Here is a 27464-nt window from a genome sequence, read left to right on the forward strand (position 1 = left end):
AAAAATCCCAGGTGAAACCAACCCTTCCCACCCGCAATTCTTCCCTCTTCTGCCCAACCTTCGCCAGCATGGCCTCCCATCCCTGCGCACACACAATGCCCGCCCACGACTACCGCTCAGTCACCATCTGCAACAGTTCAGACCCCATCAGTGCTCCAAATTGCCCTCCACCCACACGCTGCGCTTGCCCCAAGTCACAGCACGTCGAAGGCGAGATTATGTAGTGGAGTCCGTGCCAGGTTTCCACGAGTCACATTTTTATAAGGCCAGAAGGTGGTGAACCATCCCAGCATCTACCCACAACTATCAGCCTCCTAAAAGCCAAGAGCAACAACCGTGTCGGTACTACTCAAAGTTTCTCGCCCAGACATTCTTAGGCTCACAAAAACTCAGTTCTCAGCCCACGTAGCTACAACTTATACGTACCTACGGTTAGCAGGCACACTGCTCAGAGCAGCAGAAACAGACAAGTCACGTCAATGACAGCAGGGGACTCCACAGGGTGTAGTGGGAAAGGGAGACAAAGTGGATTTCTCTGAAGACAGAATTTCTTACAGGACATTGTACATACAGCAACCCCCCCCTACTTTTGTATTTCAGAAAAAAACCAGGGACACTAATGTCAGTTTTATCGAAGTTAACTACAGAAATAGCACTTATGTCCTTTCAGTGGACAAAACAAAGCTGTTAAATGATTACAAGCCTTGCTTATTACAAACGAAATCTTCAAAAAACTCCTTTTGGTTTTTTAAAGACAATTTTATTTACAAATCAAAGAAACTTTTTAGGTTTTTACCACCATAAAGTTTGGACTATAAGCACTGTAAAAGTGGCAAGTTATTTAAAGAAAGGCTAACAGAAAATACTACAGCTCAAAAAGCCTCCAAACCATCTCTACTTGAATCTTTAGATAAGACCTTCTGTTCTTCCCTTGCTGCAGACGCATACACAGCTGGTTTTGGCAACGGGATAGGTTCTCCCTTTGCAGAGCAAGCACCACAATGCACACACAAACACGACAGTCCTATCTGCTGGTCCAAAAGGAAGTACAAGTTACCAGCAGACCAGTGACATTGTCTCTGCAATATAAACAAATGGTATTTTCTATCCTGCCTTCCAGTTAATGGGCAATCAGCGCTGCCTCACAAACAAACATCTTGTCATTGTAACCGTTCCGAGCACAGGACTGCTCCTCTTTATGCCATGTGAAGTTATATTAAAGGATGGTTGATATTTTTAGAGGTAGCGCTGAAAACTATGCAACTCTGCTCCAAATTGTGAGCTCACATACCTTAATAGAGGCGGAGATGTCCAAACACACATACTCTCACCACACACACTCACCGTGTACTCCCAAATAAAAAAACCCGGTCATTTAAGGAGTTCTTAACCTGTCTCCATGTACTTGAATTACAACCTTGAGAACAGATCATATAGTGCTGCAAACCCACAAAAAAGTGCCTTGCTTCATTAGATCCACTGTCTATTTTTAGTTCAAACACTTGACCTTTCCTTCCTCTGCTGTTCCCACCTCTTCTAAGGCACATCCAGGAATTTTTCCCTTGCCAATTCAGGGAGGCTTGACAATCACAAGATTTAAACGTATAGGAACTCCAGTTTAGATCTAAAACCCAAATATTTATTTTTCAGTTTTCTTTTCTTCCAGTATTTGAGATGTGTTGAAGAAAGGTGAACACTTCCAGTCTTTGTCAAAAGACACTCCAAGGGAATAGTGATAATCTGAAGCTTTAAACAGTACAGTTACACAGGAAAAAGTCTTCCATGTCTTATTCAAGGGTTATTATGGAATATTCAGCTCCCTCTTTTTGCCTCTTGACTTGCCCCCACCGTTCTTGCACAGGCTAACTAGCTGCTCACGTTACTCAAGACAAATTACAGTGCTCAAATATAATTAAAATTCATGCTATGTGGAAGGCCATCTGCTAATTTGATGATTTAAGCGATTTTCATCATTACAGTAGCTATAATCATAACTACTCCTAGACCTGGAAAGAATAAATTTCACCAATAAGTTAAAAACCACACAGGTTTGCTCTTTGTCCACTGTTTCTAGAGCTACAGCCCCAGTACCATAATTATCAGTGATCTAGACAAAACATTGCTTCAGCCAAGAGCAGCTTCAGTAAGCAACTGAGCATTTTCAACTGCAGCCTATAAAAGGTTCCTGGTATTACAGTATGAATAAACAAAGAGTATTTTAAGGACACAGAACACCCCTTCAGAATTTGGTGAATAAATTTATGACAACAGAAATGTAAACGTACCGTTTTGCCTTTAACACCACTGCCTTAGTACTACCCAAACTCACTGATGATGTGCAGCAAGTGTTCCTTGCTAGCTAGAGGGAAGATTGTTTTAGAGCATTCTAAACCCAGTCAGACCTGCACTAGCTGAGTTTCCATCAAAGCAAGTTCGAAAACTGAAGACAAACATAAACAGATACTCATTTAAATGCTACTTATGTAGCTTACTAATCAAAGACTCTCCCTGCAGTTCTCAGCATCCACTCCCGTCGCTCAAGCAAACAAATATGTACAGAGCAAGTGGTAGTGCTTACTACCTGCAGTTACTTGGTCTATAGAGGATCATTTAATCAGCTTGTGTAAACTGACCTCCATTTCTCTCAGTTCTTTTATCAAGCTAACAACCCAGCTGTTACGCCTCACTGCACCAGAATGTACATCATTCACCCATAAGTTTCTTGTCAGAGGGCAGACCTGCAGAAACCATAGATATTGCAACATAACGAAATGGGCAAAAGCTGTCTCAGAGCCTTTTCAGAACTACGTCAGGAAATTCTCCCCACACTTGGCCACTATACTGGGCCTGTGATTTTAAAAATTTATTTTCAGTTCTATAAATGATGCATTACTAAGACAACAACAAACTTGAAAGGTGCTGGGCAAAAGAGGGCTTTGAGAACAAGAGACAACATGGCCCCAATACTTGGGAGAACTGACAACTTGAGCGTTTAGGGTCACAAAACAGCTAGACTCCAGGCACAGAATACTTAAGAAAAGATACTTTATGAAAGAATGAAGCAGGAAGCCATTCTACTTAACCCAGTCACAGACCAAACAGACTGGAAAAACAGTATCAGACTCTACATTAAAGGATATTTAGTTGGCTGCTACAAGTTTTTACTTCTCGGATTCTACCTTTTTCTCCAACAACTACGGTCAATCTTAGAATTTTGGCTTCACCTATGTCTTGCTGTCATGGCATCTTTTACTTTACATGTAAGCCTGCTGAAACACAAACACCACATTCACTTAAAATACTACTCTTCCTATTAGCTACTTATTATACATTTTAACTGAGGTATTTAAAGCCTGAAAGACTAACTGCACAGAGCACGCAATGCTTGTCAAGTACCACTTACAGCCGATAGCCTAAGCAAGTTTGACATAAGGAACATCCACAATTAGTACACTGTTACAGATATGCAAGTGGTAATTATTCATCAATTAACTTGAACCAGCAAATCAAATCTGAATTTGAAATAAAACTCAATTAGTGCTTGTTAATAGTAAGCACTTCCTTGTCTTGTTTCCTCCTTCACTTCCTCTATAAAACGGCTACACAAGGTAAACTTTGCCATTACCCATCAGTTTCTCAGGATATAAAGCTTTCTAAATGCTTTAGTTTACTAAGTCTCATTTCAGCTGTTTGGATTGTGCAAAGTCTGTAACATATTACCTGCTGTCCACCCCTAATCTCCCTTGACTTTTTAAAACAGCTCAGATAAGTTTCTGGTTCATCCACTTCAACTTAAGAGATTAATGTCACTTTGACATTACTATTAAGCCTACTTTACTTCAAACTGTAACATTTGACCTATTAAGAGGCAAACTTTCAGGCATGCAATGTTTTGGGAGTGCCACTCTTAAAGTCACTGCTGCAGCAGTGGCAGCAAGCAGGTGGCTCTATTGTATTTTTCTGTGAGAGACCAGAACAAGTAGCTCCTCAGAGCTCTACAGCAAAGCAACACCAGAAGCTCAGCAACTGTCCCCATTGTCAAGTAAAAATATTTTGCACTACTACTAGGCACCCACAGCAAAACCTCAGTCTTCAAGAGTTATTAAATTTGAACTCCAGCAAGATTTGTTGCCAACACCATAGCTAAGATTCTACTAAAATCTTTCAGCTATATTGCAGTTAGGATCTTCTGGAGTACCCAGAAGTGGTGTAAGAATTGTTCTACTCAGTTTCAAGAGAGAGAATTCTACATACTCATAGAAGCATATAAGATTTCTTGAGCAAGTCCCAGATGTGGCAAGACAACTTGTTTCTCCATTTGAAAGATTACAGCATGCACAGGTCTACAGAGGTTTTAGTATTGCATGTGATAAACAAAATAATTGAAGCACAATAAAATCTCAAGCATGCAGTAACAAATCATGAGGTCAGACACCACAAAGTGTTTATGCATTGTTTATTGAACTTCAAATTCCATGGTACATCATAGATTAAATAGTTAAAAACTGTTTACTATCATACAGTGTTCAGAACAATCTTTCAAAACACCTCTTCGGACAAAACTAAGAGCCAAATTCAAGCACAATTCCCCCAGAGCAGAATGCTAGGGGTAGAAGAAAGCTTCAGAGTAGTGACTGTACACAACACTACACAAAGCATGACAGCACGCCAAGTCATTGCTCTCTGCTGCAACACGTGCTTCAAAGAAGTTCTATACAACACTTATTACCATCATGGACAGGCACCTACTATATTAGTGGGACAGATTACACTCAGACCTTGCTCCTCCAAGATTTCAATACTCCACATAAGAGTACAGACTTAATTTTAGGTTCTGTGCTGGTTTACATTAGAGCTGAAACCAGATTTGAGACTATTAGCACTAAATATAGTCAATCGGCAAGAGCAAACTGACAAGGTCTTGGGTTTAGGCTCTTCAATCCCAACACACAAGATGTCTTTAAGATAAAAATTTCATTTGTAGGCATGATGTCACCTGAGGTCAAACAATTACAAATGTTAACACAGCAACGTCTTCGATTAATTTGAAGTTCTAGACTGTTTGAAGTGGGAGACTAGTGCTTGAACTGCACTGCTCAACATCGCATCCTACCTTAACTGAATATACAATTAAGTAAAACAAAATGCATCAAAAATAAATCAGTTAACTGTAAGCTGTTGGCAAGAATCGTTCAATTGTATGTGCCTTCTATCTCAAACATTTGTACAAGACACTGGAGTCTAGAAGTGTTAGCTTTAACTTGTGCAACTTAAGAATTTCCTTCAGGAAGAGTTCAGTCATCTGACCAGATGAAGAGATCTCCCAGCCTTGCATGGTAACATCAGTTGTAGCTCACCTCACAATAAGGTTCCGAGCCAGAACGTCACAGAAGCACAGTAGTGCTGATTCCAAGCAAAGTCAGGATTTACAGTTCCAGATTTCCCTGCTGTATTACTGTTTCCATTTGCAACACTATCTACTGAGGAAGCCTCACAAAGGCACCGCTCCCAGCTGCAATACACCGATGCAAGTGTTTATTTTGCTGCAGAGCAGTTGGATGTATTAGAGCTTCCACAGAACCAAGTGTGCACAACATGAAAACATGTAAAACAGCAGGTTTAACCTCAGCAGCCCCTTTGAGTGATGTCTTGTCCTGAAGATTTTGTAATATCCATTGTAGTGAACACCTGCAAGACACCAAAAGAACAGCTTACTGTTGCTCTGTATTACCATCCACATGGCTATTTGTCTCCTCTTGTAACAATACTAGATTTCTTTGAACTGTTAGAATGGAAAACAAGTTGCAGTGCACAATTAACACCTTTTATATCACATGTAAATACCTTATGTTTAGAAGTTAAGCAAATACTAAATAAAGCACTTTTTTCTTGCATCTAGGTAACCATCTTCAAAAGCAGGTTTTAAATCCAGCGGTGCCCTCCCACTCCCTTACCTCTCCACAAGTTGGATGGATACCAATTGTTTCATCAAGTAATTCTTTGGTGAGACCACATTTTATGGCAGCAGCAAAACCTTGGGTAATTTCACCAGCATTAGGGCCAAGAACATGAAATCCTATCACACGATTCTTTAAGACAGGTAGAGAACAAAACATGAATTAGTGCAAGGTAAAGTTTAACAAAAGCTCTAGTATGTAACTCCCACTACACGAAAAATATATGTTACGCAAGCAGGTCAATAGCAAGAGTCTACCAAAAAATGAACTGCTCCAGAGAAAGTAGTTCTGCCGTTCTTTTCAGTCCATTATAACAGAATGAAACAAGCTTTAAAGTGAATGTTTTAAAATCACTGCACAGCACTAATTTAAAGATACTGCCTAAAACTAAAATGGTTCTAGTTTTGTTAGATGTTTTTATGATTTTATAGATATACAGTGTATTTAGTGTGTTATTTAAGATTATTTTTCTACATAAAATTAGGTCAGATAGAGGCCCTGTTTACATTGTTTGTTAAAAATCTGATAATGGAGAGCTTCACTGGCTGCTCCTTTCCTCTCCAAGTTAACAAGAAGGAAAATGTAAACATTATAGGCTTTAATTTTGAGCAAGCTGTCTCTGTAGCAAGATCTAGAGTGACGACAACAGGCTAGAAAAACAGACCTCATCCATTTTAACCTGTTTAATTGGTTTATCAAGAGGAATACAAACAATGTTTTAAAACATTTTCCCAGGATGTTCCCATACTTCCAGAGATGTCCCAGCCCAGGCGTAGCTATGATTTGCCAGACAGGATACAAATTCCTCATAATTATGTATTTACCTTACGTTCTTCTCCAGCATCCTAGGAAAACGCCTTTCACACAGAAATCTAGAAGTCCCTCCCTCCATTATGTTCTTTTCATCTGGATTACATGCAACAAGGATCCAACAAAAGTATAACTTTACACCTTTCCACAGTCTTTGAGAAAGGGTTTACGTGGGCTAATAAGGAAGAGAGTAGACTTACTTCCTTTTAACTTAAAGGCCATGCTATTCTATCATGCCGTTTGTTCTCTCCCATTTTAAATGCCAAAAGCCCTCATTTGTTTGTCTGTTTCCCCAGACAGTTTTGTGGAAAAATACAGGGTGGCATTGGCATTTATTTTTTGCCACAAGAACCACCTACTGATCACTAGAAATCCCCATCTCTCATCAGTTTTCTAAGACAAAGCACATGTTTTTCAACTCTGTACTTTGAAGAGGGCAAAAAACACAGGGTCCAGAAACATAAAGCAAGGCACCAGGTAGTACAGTTACTCAAAACCCACTTGGAAGAAAAATCCTGGCAAATCTCTTTGCAAATCTATCCTGAAACATGAACTCAGGATGAAGTTTCATGATGTATAAAGCTACCACTTCCTCAAACAGCTGTTACACCAAAACAAAACCATCATCTCTCCCCCCAAACCGATTAGACCTCTTAAAAAAATACTTATGTTAACAGAATGGGTAGACCTGGCCTCAGGCAGGCCAAATAAAAGATACTAGTCTTTTGGCTGGTCTAAAAAGACATTTCAAGAATACACTCAGCATATCCATTCAAGCTTGCTACTTACATTGTCATGTTTACTGCAGATAATTTTTGCGTAACAAGTATTGTTATCTCTGCCTGGTACTGTCCATTCAAGTGGCCAGAACAAACTGTGATAAACCTGGGAGGACGACAAGAAAGAGAGCATTATAGTTTGATTAATTCAGTCAGACATAATTCTGATTTTTAATGTCTTTACAAACAGGTGGTTTGACATTTAACCCACTAGGTTTTCATAACACATACTAGACAAGACAGTGATTTTTGTTCCTCCCTCAGCCCAAGCAGCTTGTCCATCCTCCAAAAGTCAAAAAGTCAGTAGAGGAAGACTTGACGCAAACCACGTACCTCTGATTTAAATACTTGATTAAAATAGCAACAGCTATACGATACAGGATTTTAAGATCATACTTTCAGAAAGAGCAGTGCTTTAGTAGTACAAAATTAATACCTAGTTACTACAAGGTTAAATCTATCCTGCAAAACAGCTAACAGCAGAAGCTAAATAATGCCAAGTACATTGGAAAGATTTAAGGAGTTAAACACAAGGCATGCAAACAGCTTTAACAAAACTCTTCAGAGAAGTGCAAAAGCCAGAAATTACCATAAAACAAGGAAGTTACACCCGATACTCCCAATTCAAGTAAAGTGAACAAGCAGAAAATAGGCAGTTCATCATCCCAGGAGTCTGGCGTACTACAGCAATAAATTTTTAATTCACAACAAAAAAGCCACCTACGGTTTTGCAACCTGAGTTTGGCCTCCAGAAGTCAGACACCTCTCAGCAGCATGCAAACAGCTATGCATAACTCTAAACCGTATGAAGTCCAGCTGTGGATTTCTGGGAGTCCAATACCTTGTTAGCCAGGTGACAACAGTCCCACAACCAAAGACCTATCTGTCTAACCTACTAATCTTGTTTTAAACACTGTGCCTTGGGTGTAAAGCAGCAAAGCCCAAGAAAAAAAAAAAAGACTCAAGCTACAAGTTAAGTGCTCTCACCTCCAAGTTTTGCTTTCCATATTCTTCTATGGCTCTTTCTTCAGCTAACCCACAGCTGCCATACTCTAAAGGAGTAAACACTGTCGTTGGTACATTGATATAGTCACACTAAAAATAAAAAAAAAACCAAAATTTATATTTAGAGTATTCAAGTTTATACAGTATAACAGGAAAAGTTCATTAGCACTTTTTTTTTTTTTACACAACACTTGCAGTGCCCACAGTCCAGTGGACAGACCAACTGGTGTTATTGCAATTTTGAGGCAAAAAGCACAGAAGTAAGTTGCATTCTTATAGCCTTACCTTTGTGGAACTACCACCATAAAGTCTACGGGCTAGCAGCTTTCCTGCCTGAATGGCAACTGGGGTAAGTTCAAGCTTTCCATCCAATATATCTCCAATAGCATAAACATAAGGCACATTGGTTTGTTCTTCATCATTTACAGGTATTTTTCCATTCCTTTAAAACAAACAGAAAAGAGAACACAGTTCAGTATCATAACCTTCCTCAGAACTCAGCAAAATACAGAGGGGAAAAGTTCTGCTACAAAGACGTTAGTTTAACTACTGAGCACATTTTATTAAATATGCTTATGCTTTTTTCACTTCAACTGCAAACTCTTCAGAGCATCAATTACCTCTGACACATGATTGAAGTCAGTATTCAGTGGGCCAGTTTTGACCTGAGCAACAGTGCGTGTCTGATGACAGTGAAGTTACTCAGACATCTTTCGACTTACGATCTTTTACTTGATTATACAGCTTGCAATGAACACTTTCCCCTAAGGGGAAAGAGCTGCAACATCATTCATGTTTAAGTAAGTTGGCTTACTAAGTTTTCAGCTGCTGCAACCTGATCTTAATTTTTTTTTTCCTCCTAAACAACATAACCCTGCCTCTTGCTTTGCAAGAGTTTTGCACTGACACCAGAGAGGAGTAAGAAAAAAGTTAACTACATAGGAAGAAAGTAGTTTGCTGCCTCCAAATTCCTAAATTAACTTGCCACATGAGCCGAATAAAACGTTTACTTCAACAGAATATTAAACTGTAGTTTTTAAGTAAATTAAGCAAATATATTAAATCTATTCCTTAAGCACAGTGGCCAACAAGTAGGTATTAACTCAGAATAGGTTTTTCTATAAAATACATAAATAAATTGAGTTAATTGACAACTGTACTCAAATCCAGGAGAGAAAAAGTTTTAAAGGTTCACATAATTGCTAGGAGAGTGACAATTGAAGCAAGAGAGCATCACTATCATCAAGTAATGTTAAAGAGGTAAAAAAAAATAATCACTACATTCAGTGGCTTAAGGGAGTTGAGCAATACTCACTTTTCATTGATTTTGACACCAATTGTCTCTAAACCAAGATTTCTGGTACACGCATCACGACCAATGGCTATCAACACCTAAAAACCCAAAAAATAAATGCAATAATTTTATGCAAGAAAAGCATGATCAGCATAATACTTCCTTTGGCCTTTTTCTGAAAACACTCCGTGAAGCATATGTTTGAAGTGACTTTTCAAAAAAATCTTTAAAAGAGCCACCAACAGTTCAGGCTCCCCCATGTGCAACTTGTTTCAGACACAAACAGCAAAACTTTAATATCAGAACAAAAATAGAAGCAACACCACTGTTCCCATGAAAGTCCAGACACAATGTTTCACCCATTCCGCTAACAGGGGTCAAAGATTAATATTGACTCTTCATGTATTTTTTTCTGCCAGTAACTTTTACATGAACGTTTTTTCAAGCAGTATTTCCTTTTACCTTTTTCCTGAACAAGTTTTACAGTTTTTTTCATACATTTTCACGTGTTGCTATACGTAGTTATTTCAAATCCAGAAATGCTTACAGTGTTATATTCTTCTTCAAAGATTTCTGGTCCCTCAGTAGATTTTGCTGTCACTTTAAGTCTTCCAGGCATGCCTTCCTCCAGCTGTTCAACCTGCATAAATATTTGTAAACAGCAGAGCTCACTTACACTGTCACTTCAAACCTTAACCTACTAATCTATCATTCAGCAGTAAGAGAAAGCTTAATCTCATAAAACATTTATTCCCATACCGAACCAAAGCCTTCCAGGACAGTACATGCATTCTACACGTGCTGTTTAAAGTAATTTTGCATGGAGGGAAGAAACCTGAAGAAAGCACTTGCCTGAACAGGTACAAACTTCCTGATGAACTTTACGCCGTGTGTTTCCATGTGAGCACCTATTTTTTCCGCCATTTCTTGGTCAAAGCCCCGAAGGAGTATGGAACGCACCATCACTGTGACGTCTAGACCTAGACCAGCAAGAAATCCTGCACACTCTAGAGCCACATAGGAAGCACCCACAACAAGAGTTTTGCCAGGGCAGTAAGGCAGGGCGAAGAGGTCATCACTAGAAAGAAAAGAAGTGTAAGTTACAAGGTTCTTTAAACACAAGCTTGTTTGGCTTTGCAAACACTACAGCAGACTAACTTCATCCTGTTATGCCTATTCATCTTACCTTGTAATACAATATTCTTTATCTCCAGGGATACCCAGATATCTCGGCCTCTCTCCTGTCGCCAGGACAAAAGTCTCTGCTGTGTGATAGGTTACTTGTCCTTTTCTATTAGTTGCCTGTTTATATAGACACAGTTACAGTCTTTATGATAGTAACAGGTTTTAAGTTTAAAAAAATTGAAAAATTCAGCAATCCTCTCCTTAAATATTGTGGATATGTTTAAGAATCAAGAACAAGCAGTTTCAAACAAGAACTAATGCATTTAGACAGCCATGCAGGTCACCGAAGAACAACAGGTTTAAACCACAAACTATCAGGCTTTTCTCACATCAGTTAGAGCACTTACAATAATTAACTCTGAATCCTGCCCATTTAAACTACTCATTTAGATTGGATTGTTCATAACAACAATAACTTTACTTTCAAGTTACAAAAAGCCACAACAAATTAAGCCCTCCCTGCCCCTCATTTCCAATAAAAAGCCAACACAATGCTAGTGACAGAGTAACATTAATTTCTACATTAGCCTGAGAACTAATTAAAAAAAATAATCTAGTTACACGATTTTAGAGGGCCTAAGACCCAACCTTAAATGAATTCAAACTAATTCAACCTCTAGAGGCCCCTGGTCTTGGGAAATTCCATCTTGGCAATGCATCTCTCAAAATCTGACTTTGGTTCTTGCTCTTCAGCTATTTTCAAACACAAATGAAGGGAAACTTCTCATCGAATCATCAGGTAATTCAGGTTGGAAGTGATCTCAGGAGGTCATCTAGTGTAACCTCCTGCTGAAAGTCTTTCTGTTCCACTTCATTTATAGAATAAGGACAATTAAGCAGATGACCTGCACACCTGTGCACTAGAACAGTTGGTAGATGAGGTAAGTTTTTCGGTGCTGGTGTCTGTTTGAAACGCATATAGTTCAGCCTTCATAAACTCATACTGAAAACAGAGAATTACACCCACTGAACCGAACAGTTGTCTTCAATATGCACTTTGAAGTTATCTTTGCTACAATATGATCACTTACAGCAAGATTGCCAGCGCATGTTTTGTCTTGCAAAACTGACAGTTTAATTCTTACGCTGATACAGCATAAGGTTCTAGCTGTGCTGTTACGCAAGTGCTTAATATGAACTTAATTTCAGTAGGGTTTTTTTGTTTTAGCATGAAGATTTCCCAAGTGGCAGAACCATACAGCTAAAACTTTCCTTTTTTTGGTTTTTTTTTCCTGTCCTCACTGAGGTGGCTGACCTCAGTCATGGAATCAGCAACCGAGACCACTGTAGTCTGTTCATGCACGATGTTAAGTTTACAGATATCCACATTACTCTTGCATAAGCCACTAGGTTTGCAAATACTGAGGCATGTGCTAAAGTACAATAATTTGAGTCAATAACTTATTTCACAAATGAATTTTTAACTTCAGTTGACTTAAACTGGCAGCACCTACAAGGAAAAGGCTTCATGTTGAACTTTAAAAGGCGGTTTTAGAACACAAGTTTTTCCTCCTAACTAAATGTTTTAAAAACAGCACATACCTTAATTTTGTGTGGTTCAATGAATTCCCCATAAGAATTGAGGTATGTCACAGACTTCTCTCTTAAGGACACTCGATAGCCCCAGTTTAAAGAACCAATGTAGTTTTGAATTGCTTCTACCATGATCCCCCAGTTATGTTTCACTGAAACAAGACATTAATTTTGTATTTCAACAAATCAAAGTGCAATGAACCCTTAAAGAAAAAATTAAGCCCTATTCATTGTACATCATGCTAACAAAACAGCATTATTTTTAGTTATGAGGATACACATTAAAGTCTTGTTCTACTACTCTAATATTTACTTGACTTGTTACTATCTGAAATAAGCCCATTCTAGAAGCTATTTCATTTAATTCACATAATATGGGAAACAAAACACAATTACATTTCAATCCTGAAGGTTTCTATTACTCAGAAGGAGGATGCCTTCTGATTCACCTCAGAAAACTACTGAACTCTGCCTCTAGTTTACTAAGTCCAAAGTAGAAGAATGATCTTGAGCTCAGAGTCTCATCTGTACTCTGTCCTGGTCTGTCCTTTGAGTTCTTACTAACCTTGTTCTTCATACTGCCATCCGTACTTCCTTGAATCCTGGAGTGCTTGACCCAGAAGTGCTGCCTGATGCATTAGCTTCTTAGGAATGCAGCCTACATTTACACACGTGCCACCAAGTCCTAAAATGGAAAGAACCATGTTGTCAGCTGTGTGAACAGGATATTTATGCTTTTCCTACCATGTGCTTTGTACAATCATCCATATATCAGTTGGTGATGTTTGCTATAACCATCCAAGTAACGTGACACTTCTGTTGTAAGAGATTTTAAAATACAATGAACACACTAAGCTTAAAAAGTTCGTAATTCAGTTTAAGAGTTACTTGACTCATTGCACCAAGAAGGGTACAATGTGTTGTCTTAAACACTGACCCAGGATACTTCAGAATGGTTCAGATTTTAGTCAGATTGGCAAGCAAGGCAAAAAGCCTAGAGTTCCTGAGTTTAGTATCACCCTTTTATGTGGAATTTGAATTACGTATTTGTTTGAAATCTTAGCTATGAAAGCACATTCATAGCTCGACTCAACAAAACTTGGCCAATAAAATTCCTTACTCATTCTCAACTGCCAATAGCATTAATAAAGTCAGACAGTTGTCTTTAATTATGGAAAGGTGAGGCATGCATAGCCATGCAGTCATATTGTCCTAGAGGTAGCCTAGATCAGTTGTCCACAAAACAGAACTAAAAGGCAAAAAAGCCCACACAAACATGAGAATGTGAACACACACACACGCTATTTGGACATGATTTGAAAGTGAATGGAACTGGAACGACATTTGACAAAGAACTGAGAGTTAGGAATGCACAAAGCAGAAATAACTGTCCTGAAGAGTAGGCACACCAGGAAAACAACTCTTTTGTTATCTGTGTTCCAAAATTATAGAAATTCAGCCACACTTTCTAAGAATACAAATCCATCATATCTAAGAACTCAGCATGTATCAGTGGCACTCAAACATAAAATACAAGTTAACAGCTTACCCCATGAGGTTCCAAGAGGCGTTGGAACAACATAATCTAATACCATTACTTTTTTTCCCAAGGTAGCAGCTTCCTATAAAAACAGAGACAAGTCAGCATTAGCTAGCTTTCTGCATGGCCAAGAATGTCTGCTCATTTACAGTCATGATATACTTAGCACTAATAAAAGGCTCATTTGCTAGTTAGCCTCATTATCATATATGGCTCTTCTATCTCCTTCACTAGACAAAAACTATTACTTTGTTCCAGACCTTGAACGGACGCTTATGTTCAATGCTGCACCCATACCATCCAACACCACCAAAAGCCATGATCTGAAGAGGGTACAAGGTGGACATATCAGCCTATGATCCTCTCCTACTTCACACAAACAAATATTTATGCCGTTTGCTCCCCATTTCTCTCAGGAGGGCAGGACTGACTTGGCATGTTCGTGAATAAAAAAGTGATGTTAAACTAGAGATAGTTCAATGGAGGACCACCCAGATGCTCAGGGGGCTGGAGCACAGGCCTTATGGAGAAGGGTGAGGGAACCTGACACATTCCCTTCCAAATCCACCTTTTCTCCAGGCTGACTCAATATCACCTTTCCAAAGCCTCTGAGGAGGTCATTAAGATGATTGTGCCAGGCCCTCCACCCTGGTGAGTAGTGGAGGGACCAAGGCAGTGGCCATAAGCTGAAATAAGAGTTTCAGACCAGGTATAAGGAACTTTCACACCAGAAGGACATTCAAGCAGTGAAACAGATTTTCCAGAAAGGCTGTGCCATCTCTACTCTGGCTGTTTTCAAGACCCAATAGAATGAGGTCCTGCATAATCTTGTTTGACCTCAGACTTGATCCTGCTTGGAGCAGAAACTTAGATTAGACATCATCCTCATGTCCATTTCAACCTGAATAATCCTATGATACTCTATCCAAGAAATTACAAGGTACTCTAGTTAAACTAACCATCGTTTGATCTTTCAAAGGCTTGGATGAAATCTGTAGGTGCCTCAAATCTGCTGAAGAACTCCTGCACAGTTACGGCAATCCTGGCCTCAAGCAAGGTTTACCCAGCTATCTTGTATTCTGTGAATACCTGACCTCTCCCACTCTCAACAGTGTGGTAATTATCACCAAGTTTATAACCGATGTCCCAGAAGGCACTGTGAGAAAAGATCTGGAGCATGTTGAAAATGGCCAATTGGCCAATTGAAGAATTCAGTTGTCACCGTTTCCTGCCTGCCTTACATTTATCTAGTGAAAGTTGCATGCTTAAACCATATTGTTGTACAGCAGTCGCCAAGGCTGTCAATAACATCACCATGCCCAAACCATAAACTGACGGTTAGGATACCTGGCTGAGAGGTGCGGAGTGTGTGTTCAAATCCCTCAGGCAGAAGAGAAAACTGAATCCACACCTTAGGCCCTGAGGGACTCTGAACAACAGCTAATGGTATAAGATGTGCACAATCTCTTATTACCATTTCTGAAAAAGCAGCTAGAAAGAAAACTAAGGAGTGAACCAGTTCCTTGAGAGAACAGCTGAAAGCACTTCATTTTAGATGACTGGTGGTCCCGATTCCTAAACAGTCAAAACTGCTTCAGGAGTAGCCTTTAAGTTTTCCAGATTACCATTTGGAAGTGTTAAAAAACCCTGCGTACTACACATGAAGAGAAAATACCTAAACTTGTTTCCAACTTCAGCCAGGAACCTAAACCTGATTATTAGGATTGAGACCTGAACAGACATTGGCTAGAAACTGGTCCACACAGACCATGATTTCCTGCGTAAGCACATTATTAGACCACTACTGATCCATTAATTGACAAGCTGAATGGTAATAATCATCAAAATATAGGCTGTTTTATACTAGTGGGATTAATAGAGACTAACTCTTGAAGAAGATGCTTCACATACAACCTATTCTTTAATGCAATTTTCCTGTCATACCTTGGAACACGCAAGTCCACCTGAGCCACCACCAATAATAATGAGGTCATAATCATAGGGTTCTGCATCCTTGCTATCGCCAAGAAGTTTCTGCAGTGATCCATCGTGATAAGCCTGGGAGGGGAAAAAACCAACAAATTACCACACACATTTCTGAGCAAACAAAAACTGAATGACACTGCCTTCTCTAACCTAGATTGCCCAGTCTAATATGTCACACAAAGTTTCATTATGACCAAACAGCAAATTTACTCAGTTGTCTTGTCTACTTCCAGCTGATTTTTAAAGAAAAGTTACCTGGTAAGTTGAATCACAGCCACCTACGTGGGTTCCATTCACAAATACATTAGGCACTGTCCTCTGATTAGTTAGCTCTGCTAACACTTGCTGAATACTGGGTCCATCAGCTAAGAATAAAAGGAACAGGTACATTATAGAACAAGTTTCAAGGGAGCTTTTAAAACAACCTGAAGTATTAAAGATTTGGACTGCAATATACTGTAGGCCTGCCAAGAAAATTATAAGCATCACATCTGTAGACTTCCTGACCATAAGCCATTCTTCAGAAACTACTTCTCAAACGAGCATGCTTAAATACAGAAGACAAATTCTTACTTCAAGCCATGATTCTACAGAATGGAGTAAAGTTGAAGTAATACAGGGAGTAAACTCTATTTCCTGGATTATCAGCCTCTTCCCGACAGTGTCACACTTGGTAGTACACAAAAATTCTTTTCCAGATATCACAGGATATCATACAGACAGCTCTTCTTTCATGAGAATTGTCTGGTTTTGGAGTATGTTCTGTGTAAGTGCACATAGTTTTGCCCAGCAGCTTTATATTATGAGAATATAGGGATAGGAAGAATGAACATGCTCTTCCTTCTACTTCCCCTAAAGCTACCTTTAGACTTTTTAAACCCACTATATTGTCTTAGACCTTCCAGTTTTAAGATTATCATTACCTGACTCATTATCTGAATCACCAGCACCTATACTCAGGCTAAACTGGGATCTCTCAGCAGCTGTCCAGCAGTAAACATGGGAATGAGAATTTACAGCAATCACTTCGACTACAATCTTTCTACTCCAAGACCCTATCTATTTAGTATTAGTAATCAGAGCTGTTGCAATACATTATTGATTAGAAGTAATTCCAGAAAAAAATGACTGTGCATTGGACTTTGCATATCTTGGGCTATAATTAGTTCATATCACAACTGTAATAAAAAGTAAAAATAAGTAAGAGATGCCGTGCATCAATACATACATTTTTCTCAAACACTGCTTAGGCACAAGCATTAGCATTTTAAAAAAGCACCAGAAACTGTTTTTTAAAGATAAAAAGGTAACACACATTCAACAGCTTACCAACAGTACAATTAAGAGTTTACCAAGAATTATGTTAGAAACCACTTGTTCTCAAAACTACATTAAAAGCTATGTTTATTACGTACATATACGCACAAGGCACTACATGTACAAATACTAAAGCAGCTTGGGCTTAAAAAAAAACAAACACACACCTCTAACAACAGCCAAGGTACTGGCATTTACCTTTCCTTCCAAAGACTCTGCAACTTTCCTTATGAAGGTCACCCATATACCCAGTCAAACATTAACAATTAAACTAAAGCCACTAAAGAACCTGGGGTAGGAGGAAAACACCACAGGCTTTTTCCCAAAAGACATAGCTTGTCAAAGAGAAACGAGATTTCACATCCTCTATCAGTCGATTTGTACAGAAAGAGTAAAAGCCTTCAGTTACATTAACAACACATCCTGTATTAAAATCCCCGTTGAAGCCTAATCGCATTTATCTCTGCATATATTAAAATTGATTTTGTTTTATATACCTCCAATTAGTTCAGGACAGCTTAAAAAGTCATGCAGTAACCCACTTTTAGTTAAGCAGCATTGCGATAGATTTTCTTTCTACTTACCAGTTACATCAAGTTCCAAAGCATAGTACTCCACATGCAGAGAGCGGAAGAGCTCTTTCACCTACAACAGAAACAGACACAACGTGCCAGTGCAAAGGTTTCACAAATCTGATACACAGCTCAGGGTAAAACTTGATTGCTGGACTAACACAATTTTAAGTCTCCATTGTTATGCTTCGAGGGTCTAGCTTTACATGGGTTTTGTAAAGCTTGGCACTACCACATTTTGCACATTCCTCACCTAAACCAGACTATTTAACAGCACTCAGGTTAAGCAACCCATATAGCAGCAACTTTCAAATACAAATTTCGTTACCATAAGTTTCTATATACAGTTTGCTTAGCTGCAGACTTCTCCATCCCTGACAGGTATCAAAAGCCATGAGAATAACCGCCATATGGAAAAACATCAAAAAGAGAGAAAGTAGCAGCCACATCCATTGATAGTACTAAGGGAAGAAATAATAATAATTAAAAAAAAGGGAGCAGAGGACAGCATGCAAAACAAAACACTGTCAAGTAAATGCAAAAAAAAAAAGTGCATTATAAAAAGCTACAGAAAAGGCAATACTTTTCAAGTGTACTCAGTATTAGGGCAGCTCATGCCTACCAGCACTGCATTCACTTTTGGCTGCTGTACTTCAGAGAAGTTTTAGAACAGGCAGAGAACGATTGCTTTAAGGAATCAGTGAGCTGGGTTTAACACAGAAAAGATGAGGAAAGAAATAGCTGTGTTTAAAACTTCCTTGACTACCTCAAGGAAGAGAAGCAGTAGTGGATGGAGTAAGAACTAATGGTCTTGAACTGCATCAAGAGATTGAGATTAGACTTTGGGAAAAGTTTTTTTGCATAGGAGACACTGGAATGTATTGCCTAGGTAGATAATCTTCATCAGTGACTGGCTTCAAAGTACATGTCCAAAATGTTTCAACTACAGCTCCTTCTACCCTGAGGCAGGGGACAAGGCTAGATGATCTCTTGATTTTTTTTTTTCTAGCTCTGATTTTTGGTTTGCTGTTTAACACCACCTGCCTCAGCCTCCAGGAGCAGGCAGGAGTGGTTCTAACATGTTTGCCATTGTTCTACTAAAGCAGTCATATCTTGCCTGTGAATTAAGAGAGTTGATATCAGAAGGTAACAGTTACATTTTTTAACCTTTAAAATTGTTATTCTTTTCCATTAAGCAGGAGAAGCATTCTGAAGATGCTTGGTCATTAAAAGGCTGCTTTTCTCCTGCATTGCCATGAATAAATGCAGATACAGTAGCACTACAGTATGTCCTAGAATCATGTTTCATGCATCCAGTAGTCAGCAACAAATAAAAGACCTCTCTATATAAGCCTAGTCTTAAAAAGAAAAAAAAAACCAAACCACCCTAAACGACAACTTAGTTGAGATGCATGCTTGATTACTTCGCTGAAATGCCTGTACACCAACACATGCAGCATGGGGAATAAACAGGAAGAATCTGAGATCTGCGCGCGGTTGCAGGGCCATGATCTCATTGCAAATATAGACACGGTGGAATAGCTCACATGACTGGAATGCTGTTGTGGATGGCTACCTACTTTTTTGGAAAGACAGACCAGCAAGGTGGTAGAGTTGCTCTTTATGTGAGACAGCAACTGGAGTGTATTGAGCTCTGCCTAGGGGTGGACATAGAACAAGTTGAGAGAATATGGATAAAGATTTAGGGGCAGGCTAACATGGGGGACGCTGTTGTGGGTGTTTACTACAGGCCACCTGATCAAGAAAAGGAAGTCAATGAGGCCTTCTACAGACAATTGGAGCTAGCCTCATGATCACAGGCCCTGGCTCTCATAGTGGACTTCAACCATTCTGGTATCTGCTGGAAAGACAACACAGCCAGGTGCCTACAGCCCAGGAGGTTTCTGCAGAGCATTGATAACTTCTTGATGCAGATGGTAGAGGAACCAACAAAGCAAGGTGTGCTGCCAGACCTTGTACTAACAGAGAAGGACTGGCTGGGGATGTGAAGGTTGGGAGCAGTCTTGGCTGCAGCAACCATGAGATGGTGGGGTTCTGGATCCTGTGTGGAAGAAGCAGGGCAGTAAGTAGGATTGCAATCCTGGACTTCAGGAGATCTAGCTTTGGCTTCTTCTAGGACCTACTTGGAGGAATCCAGTGGGTTAAGGATCTGGAAGGTGGGGATGTGGTCCAAGAGAGCTGGCTAATATTCAAGCATCACTTCCTCCAAGCTCGATAGGTGCATCCCTATGAGGAAGAAATCAAGCAAAGGGAACAGGAGGCCTGTCTGGATGAGCAAGGAACCTCTGGCAAAACTCAAACAGAAGACAGACATTTATGGAAAGTGGAAAAAAGAACAGGCCACTTGGTAGGAATATAGGAATGTCATCAGAACATGCAGAGAGGCGACAAGAAAGGCTAAGGTCCATTCAGAATTAAATCTGGTGAGGGATGTTAAGGACAACAAGAAGTGCTTCTTCAAGTACATCAGCAGGAAATGGATGGCTAGGGAAAATGCAGGCCTGATGCTGAGTGAGGTGGGTGCCCTGGTGATGAAAAGTACAGAGAAGGCAGTTACCGAATGCCTTCTTTGCTTCAGTCTTTACTGACAAGACCAGTCCTCAGGCATCCCAGACCCTGGAGCAAAAAGGGGAAGTCTGGAGAAAGGAAGACGCTCCCTTAATTGAGGAGGATCACATTAGAGATCACTTCAGCAAACCTGACACCCACAAATCCACGGGCCCCAGCAGGATGCACCCCCTAAGCCCTGAGTAAGCTGGCAGATGTTACTGCCAAGCCTCTCCATCATCTTTGAAAAGTCATGAAAAACAGGAGAGATGCTCGAGGACTAGAGAAAAGTCAATGTCATTCCAGTCTTCAAAAACGGCAAGGAGAAGGACCCAGGAATCTACAGGTTGGTCAGCCTCACCTCCATCCCTGGAAAGGTGATGGAACAGCTCATCCTGGATTTCCTCCACATGCTTAGAGATGAGAAGAAGGTTATCAAGAGTACTCCATCCACATGGATTCACCAAGGGGAAATCATGCCTGACCAACCTAATAGCCATCTGTGATGGAACAACTAGCTGGATCAATGAGGGGAGAGCAGCGGACGTTGTCTTCCTTGACTTCAGCAAGGCTTTTGACACTGTGTCCTATAACATCCCCATACGTAAGCTCAGGAAGCATGGGTTAGATGAGTGGACAGTGATGTGGATTGAGAAATGTCTGAAAGGCAGAGCTCAGAGGGCTGTGTTCAACGATGCAGAGTCTAGCTGGCTAGCAGTGTTCCCCAGGGGACAGTACTGGGTCCAGTCTTGTTCAACTTACTCATCAATGACCTCAGTGAAGGGATAGAGTGTACCATCAGCAAGTCTGCTGATTATTCAAAACTGGGAGGAGTGGCTGATACACCAGAAGGTTGCGCTGCCATTCAGTGAGACCTGGAGAAGAACCTAATGAAGTTCAATAAAGGCAAGTGTAGGGTCCTGCACATAGGGAAGAATAACTTCATGCACCAGTACAGGCTGGGGCAGACCTGCTGTTGAAGGCAGCTCTGTGAAGAAGGACCTGGGAGTTCTGGAGGAAAGCTGTCACTCATGAGCCAGCAGTGTGCCCTTATGGCCAAGAAGGCCAATGGTACCCTGGGGTGCATTAGGAGGTGCATGGCCCACAAGTCAAGGGAGGCGATCCTCCCACTCTACTCTGCCCTAGTGAGGCTATACCTGGGAGGACTGTGTCCAGTTCTGGGCTCCCCAGTTCAAGACAGTGAACTACTGCAGAGGGTCCAGCACAGGGCTGCACAGATGATTAAGGGACTGAGGCATCTCCCTTATGAGGAAAGGCTGGGAGAGCTGTGCCTGTTTAGCCTGAAGAAGGCTGCGAGGGGATCTTACCAATGCCTACAAATATCGCAAGGGCAAGTGTCAAGAGGATGGGGCCAGGCTCTTCAGTAATAGGCACCAACTGCAACACATGTAGTTCCAACTGAACACGAGGAAAAAATTCTTTACGTCGAGGGTGACAGAGCACTGAGACACGATTACCCAGAAAGGCTGTGGAGTCTCCTTCTCTGGACACATTCAGATCCTGCCTGGATGTGACTGTGCAATTTGCTCTCAGTGAACCTGCTTTAGCAGGGGGTTGGACTAGATGATCTCCACAAGGCCCTTCCAACCCCGACCATTCTGTGATTTACCGGCCCCCCTCAACCCAGCAGAATTCTGAGTGTTTTCCTAACATCAGTTCAGGATGGACCAAGTGTACCATTAACAGATTCAAATCAGGTAGCCTGTTAGAACAGGGATATTTACGATAACATTATGTGTTAAACCGGCGGTACTGAAATTGTGAACTGTCCTTCCACATAGACAATGTCATACCTCATGGCATAGGATGCAGTATTACCTACAGCAGCATTTACTCCTTTGAAATATAATTCACAGACTTATCCATGCCAATAGATATTGTAAGGCAACGCCAAAAAAATATCTGCTTTAATCATAACTATCTGGATGTGAAAACAGCTCTAGCAAGAAGCACTACTTGTCTGTGATGGATCCACTTGCCAACACAGAGTCTGAACAATGAAGCACATTAAGTTGCTGCCAATTCAGAAGAAACCTTTTACAATCATCTTTCTGATGAACCTCAAATTTATTGACAGCACTTCACTAAGAGCAAGTTGAGTCACATCTAATAAGCTTAAAGATGTCAAATACGGTGACTAAAATGTTTTTGCTGTTGCTGTGATCCATGCTGTTACTATGCCAAAAGCCGAGTATTCCAGTGTTTTCTACTGGAGTTTCAGCTTTAGGACAACAAACACAGCTTTTGTATTCTATACCAACTACATAGTAAGTTGCTTACCACATCATTTATCAACTGTAATGTACAAAAATAAGCTCTGCTTGTATTACTGATTACATTAGTTCTACAAATATAGAATAATTTTGGTTGTAAGGGACCTTTGGAGGACATCTGATCCAACTCCCTGCTCAAAGCAGAGCCAGATGTTAAGGTTGATCAAGTTGCTCAAGCACTGTCCATTCCAGTTCTGAATGTCTTCAAGGACCAAGATACCACAACCTGTCTGAGCTGTTCCAATGTTTGACCATCCTCACAGTAAAGAGCTTCCATTTTATCTCATTGGACTATCTCTTGTCGTAACTTGTATTTTTTGGGCAGGACATGGCCCTTATCCTTTCACTCTGCAAATCTGAGAACAGTGTGGTTGTCTTCCCACTTGATAGCTCAAGACAGCAACTAAAATCCCTCTTTAGCCTTCTCAAGGTTGAGCAAACTGAGCTCCTTCTCCACACATCCAGTGCTTCAGTCCTCTAACCATCTAGGTAGCCCTAAAGACTTCTCTCCTAAACTCACAATTACCTTCAGGCTTGCTTACTGGAATGAGTATGGCTATGGACTGAACGAAAGTGAAACGGCAGTGGAACTGTTCCAGACCTCCCACTCTGCAACTGCTGTTACAAAACCCAAGATGAATGCCGTGAAAGATCTGAAAAAGCAAAGCTTAAAGAGATCTCTACTACAAAGTGATAAGCTAAGAATCTGGAGGGAAGTCACAAAATTAGCTGCTTGGCTGCTGTTTCAGCTTGTAGCAAAGCAGCAGAGTAACAGACAAGGTTTCATTAGTGTGTGTGTGAGTTCTTTTGTTTTTTAAACTGTTAGCAGTGCAACCAGCAGCTGGCAGCAGGCAGGACAGAGGACATGAGCAGAACAAGAAATGATTACACTCAAGAAAGGACAGATTTAAGAACGCATTTAGGCAAACTTTATTCTCTACTGAGGATATGGAGAAAAAAAACAGACAGACTAATGTCAGCATCCTAGTTAGAAGTAGCTATTACACTTTATACTCATGAATAGATCATGCTTGTGTCGTGCTAATGAAACCAAGAAAAGTAACAAGTAATGATCAGTTATGAAATCTTCAATACAGGCAAGAGATAATAGATTATTTCAGTTTGGAAAAGAAAATTACTAGGAGTAGAAAGATAACACACACTAATCATGAGTAATATCTAGATAAGGTGAACAGGAAATGATTTCTGAGAAACACTTGCTGGAGCAAAGAGCAACAACTGCATTTACCAGAAAACAATTTTGAAATGAAAAGTAAACCTCCATGCAATACATAAACCAGAGCACTTACTGCCACCTGACACTGTAAAAGCCAAAATTAAAAGGAGATCAAATGATCTATTAGACCAACTAATGAAAGAAAAAAATCCACTGAAACCTTTTAACTCTCTAAAACTAACGGCAAACTCAGGTCAAGAAATTCCTGAGCCACACAGGGCTGGCAACCTCAGTGGCATACCGGGAAATTTCCTTTCTTACACCTCCAATTGTAAAAATTTGATTTCTCCAGCAAGTGTCTGGGAATGGATACTAGGCTGCACAGTCACTGATATAACCATTTACTTCCCTTCTGACGAATGTAATGGCCTCATTTACCTATTAAACCCTTCCAGTTTTCACAAAAACAGCGACTCAAAAAATTTCCAGGTATGATCAAACACTAGATAATTTCTTTGAAACTATGGAATTGATTCTAACACTTCAGAAACACCTTCCTGGAGATGCTTTCTGCCACTAAGGTAGGTAAGCAGGTTTGAAATACACTTCATACAGTAAAGTTAAGTAATAATGGCATGTCCTAGGTCTACTGGTTCACCTGTCAGCTAACATTCTACAATAGCTACAGCTGAGTTGATCAGAAACCCCTGTGGACACAGAATGTAACTGGTAATAGCACAACATGTAACTAGAATAACCAGCAACTTCCATCAACCACAGTTGTTGCTCTTAAAATAACTTCCACACATCAGTGTTCAGACAATTTTTCATGCTAAACCCCTATGTTTTCTTTAGGCATTTCTATCTTTTCCTTCCAGCATGGCTACCTCAATTTGAAATAAAGAATTCTTCCCACTGCCCAAATTACGTCCTTTTAGAGCATGAGTGTTCTCTGCACTAGTGCTAAACATAATCAGTTTTTCTATTAATCCTACCAAAAGCACATTGCTAACAACCATTCACAGTAGAAGACAGACACCGTGCATGCTGTTCATAGCCATCTGTCTTTAAGAACTCAAAACTACGTGATTACATGATAAGTACCCAAGCTGTAACTACACTTTCAAATTATATCCACTTCATTAATTCCACAGACTTGATCAGCTAGCAAGGATGTTGCATTACCCATTGTTCTCCCATTCCTTTCACTATTTTCCAAGACTTCAGTAGGAGTTTTTAATACTCATACTGTTGCAGATAGCTTGTTTTATCACTTAATGTTTCATGTGTGGCTTCCTTCTCTCATAAGCTTTCTTCTTCTAATTCTCTCTGCAATATATACCTCTTCTGCATTTTTTCTTCATTGTATTGCCATTCTCTTCTGTTCCAAACAGAGAAGTAAGCCAAGGAAATCTGCCTACTACAGTAATCACCTCTTCCTCCCTCCCACCCACCCTATCACCTCCAAGTTTATCACTTGTTCTTTCACAAAGATCCATACAGGGTCTTTGAACTCTCCCTCCCAGAAAAGGCAGTGAGAGAGGGACCTCCTACGTGCAATATTCATTCTTTCCAAGATAATATTCCTTATATCTGATTGTTTCCCTGATGCAAGCACCCTGCCTAATGGAGAAGCTCTGAACAAATGCAGGAAAGAACATCAACCTAGATTACCAGACTACAACCAAGTCTGGTTTTCCTAAAGTGTTAGTCTAGCCTCACTGCAATACCAGAAACAGATGACAGGAAAGGTTGCATGATTTAAAAAGTCACTGTACTGTTGTACGATCTCAGAAGCACTGGAATGAGTGCCATGCACATCAACACTTGAGCAATCACCATCACCAAAAGCATGCAGATCAATATGGACAGGCACGACTTCAGCATTTCTCAGTGGACAGCAACGAAGTCCTCAACAAAAGGATTTCTCCCCAACAGCAGATAACATTTTTGTGGACTGGACTTGAGCAAGACTCCAACCCTTCATTTGCTAAAACTTCCACTAAGTTGGTTAATAAGCAAATTTTAGAAGGATGCAAGCTGCCTACTATGCTATACTATCTTTCTGCCAAAACATTCTTGGAGAGAAAGCATGGGTTTTGCCTATCCTCTCATACACAGAAGCTTCCTTTCCCAAAACCTCAATTAAGCTACAAGTGAGATAAGATACATTGACTTAAGTTTTCTACGAGAAGGTCTCGTATCTCCTCCCTCACAAGAGCTACTTGAACTAAACCTGACCTACACATGGGAGTGCAGCTTCTGAGTGTTTTCCTGGTTGCCAGTTCCACTAAGGAACACCAGGACTCAATCCCACGGTTCCAATTATGTTTTTCCACCACGACCACACCAAATATGGTACTATGAGGTTTAAATAAATTTTGTAACATGTTCTTTCTCATCCAAGAATCACAGTGCCTACAAACACCTCGATTCTGTATGGCCTGAGTATTGCTGGTATCAGAAAATTCTAATGAAGAACCTGTTTTTCTTTAATGATTCTGGCTCAGTACTTACAACTACCCTGTGATATTGATGCCTAACCAGGGCTAGAAAGATTTTTTTTCTGTAAACATCACAATTAATCAACAGTGATTTTTTTAAACACATATTACAGCCAGCTCATGCTATAGAGTCAACCCTCTCCCTCAGGGGTTGGAAAAGGGGGAAAACTTAACTTATCCCTCCCCAGGGATGCAGCTTTGTCCAAGCTGAACAGCAAAGCAGACTTTCAGTAAGAAAGCAACACAACCAGCACCCTGACCTTCCAGTAACAGCAAAGCTTTTTGGCTGAAGCACAAGCACACCGCGCAGAGCTCCCCGCACACTCACCCAGGCCGCAAAGGGGAAGCGCCGCCCGCGCCGCCAGCGAGGATCTCTGCCTCGCTTCAGGCCCGCTAAGGGGCTTTCCAAGGGGTGTCACTTGGTGCTTAACTTCAGAGGGACGGACACCGCACGGCTGCTGCACTCGCTAAACCCCAAGCAGCGGCACCCCCGCACCGGGGGCTCCCCAGCCCCCCCCCCCCCGGGGCGGGCCGCCAGCCGCGCCAGCAGGCGCCCTCAGGGCAGATGCCTCCCGCCTCGCACGGCGGCCGCTCCAGACCTGCCTCCTCCCCGCGGAAAGCCCAGCGGCCCAAACGGCGGAGGCGGCTCCCGGAGCCCCCGCTCCGGCGGCTGCCGGCTCCAGGGGAGGCCGCGCGGGGCAGCGCGCCGAGGCGACCCCCGCCGCCGCCTCACCTTATTGCAGTAGGGGCAGTAACTCTTGCTGAAGATCATGACGCGGTGCGAGGCGATGAGGGTCCGCACGCGGAGCTTCAGGCCGTCCCAGTCCGGGAGCTGGGTCTGGCCCGGCGGCGGCATGGCGGGGCCGGCGGCTGCGACGGGCTGTGGCGCGCTGGGACGAGCGGCACCCGCACACGCCCAACGCCCGCACTGACCCTCACCCTG

The 27464-nt window shown here is 40.9% G+C and overlaps 1 protein-coding gene across 1 annotated transcript; it reads right to left on the reverse strand.

Annotated features, from left to right (window-relative positions):
* Positions 1 to 4446: 4446 nt before the first annotated feature.
* Positions 4447 to 27464, reverse strand: TXNRD3 (thioredoxin reductase 3). The gene is made up of 16 exons (XM_055805408.1): positions 27255 to 27464; positions 17991 to 18051; positions 16345 to 16454; positions 16048 to 16161; positions 14113 to 14185; positions 13129 to 13248; positions 12573 to 12715; positions 11032 to 11147; positions 10698 to 10923; positions 10393 to 10485; positions 9867 to 9943; positions 8837 to 8993; positions 8534 to 8641; positions 7557 to 7652; positions 5955 to 6089; positions 4447 to 5688 (listed from the first exon to the last, which is right to left on the reverse strand). Exons 1-16 carry the CDS (start codon positions 27375 to 27377, stop codon positions 5626 to 5628), a joined length of 1815 nt encoding a protein of 604 aa, XP_055661383.1. The 5' UTR covers positions 27378 to 27464; the 3' UTR covers positions 4447 to 5625.

This window comes from Falco peregrinus, chromosome 5, assembly GCF_023634155.1.
Source record: "Falco peregrinus isolate bFalPer1 chromosome 5, bFalPer1.pri, whole genome shotgun sequence".
Lineage (NCBI taxonomy): Eukaryota > Metazoa > Chordata > Aves > Falconiformes > Falconidae > Falco > Falco peregrinus.

Excerpts from the sequence above, each read along its gene's own strand:
- TXNRD3 (XM_055805408.1), bottom strand. The coding sequence starts at position 27,377 with ATGCCGCCGCCGGGCCAGACCCAGCTCCCGGACTGGGACGGCCTGAAG. Across the intron at positions 10,924-11,031 it reads AAAGAATATTGTATTACAAG|TGATGACCTCTTCGCCCTGC; the intron begins GTAAGATGAATA and ends TTTTCTTTCTAG. Across the intron at positions 10,486-10,697 it reads GGAAGTTTGTACCTGTTCAG|GTTGAACAGCTGGAGGAAGG; the intron begins GCAAGTGCTTTC and ends ATATTTATGCAG.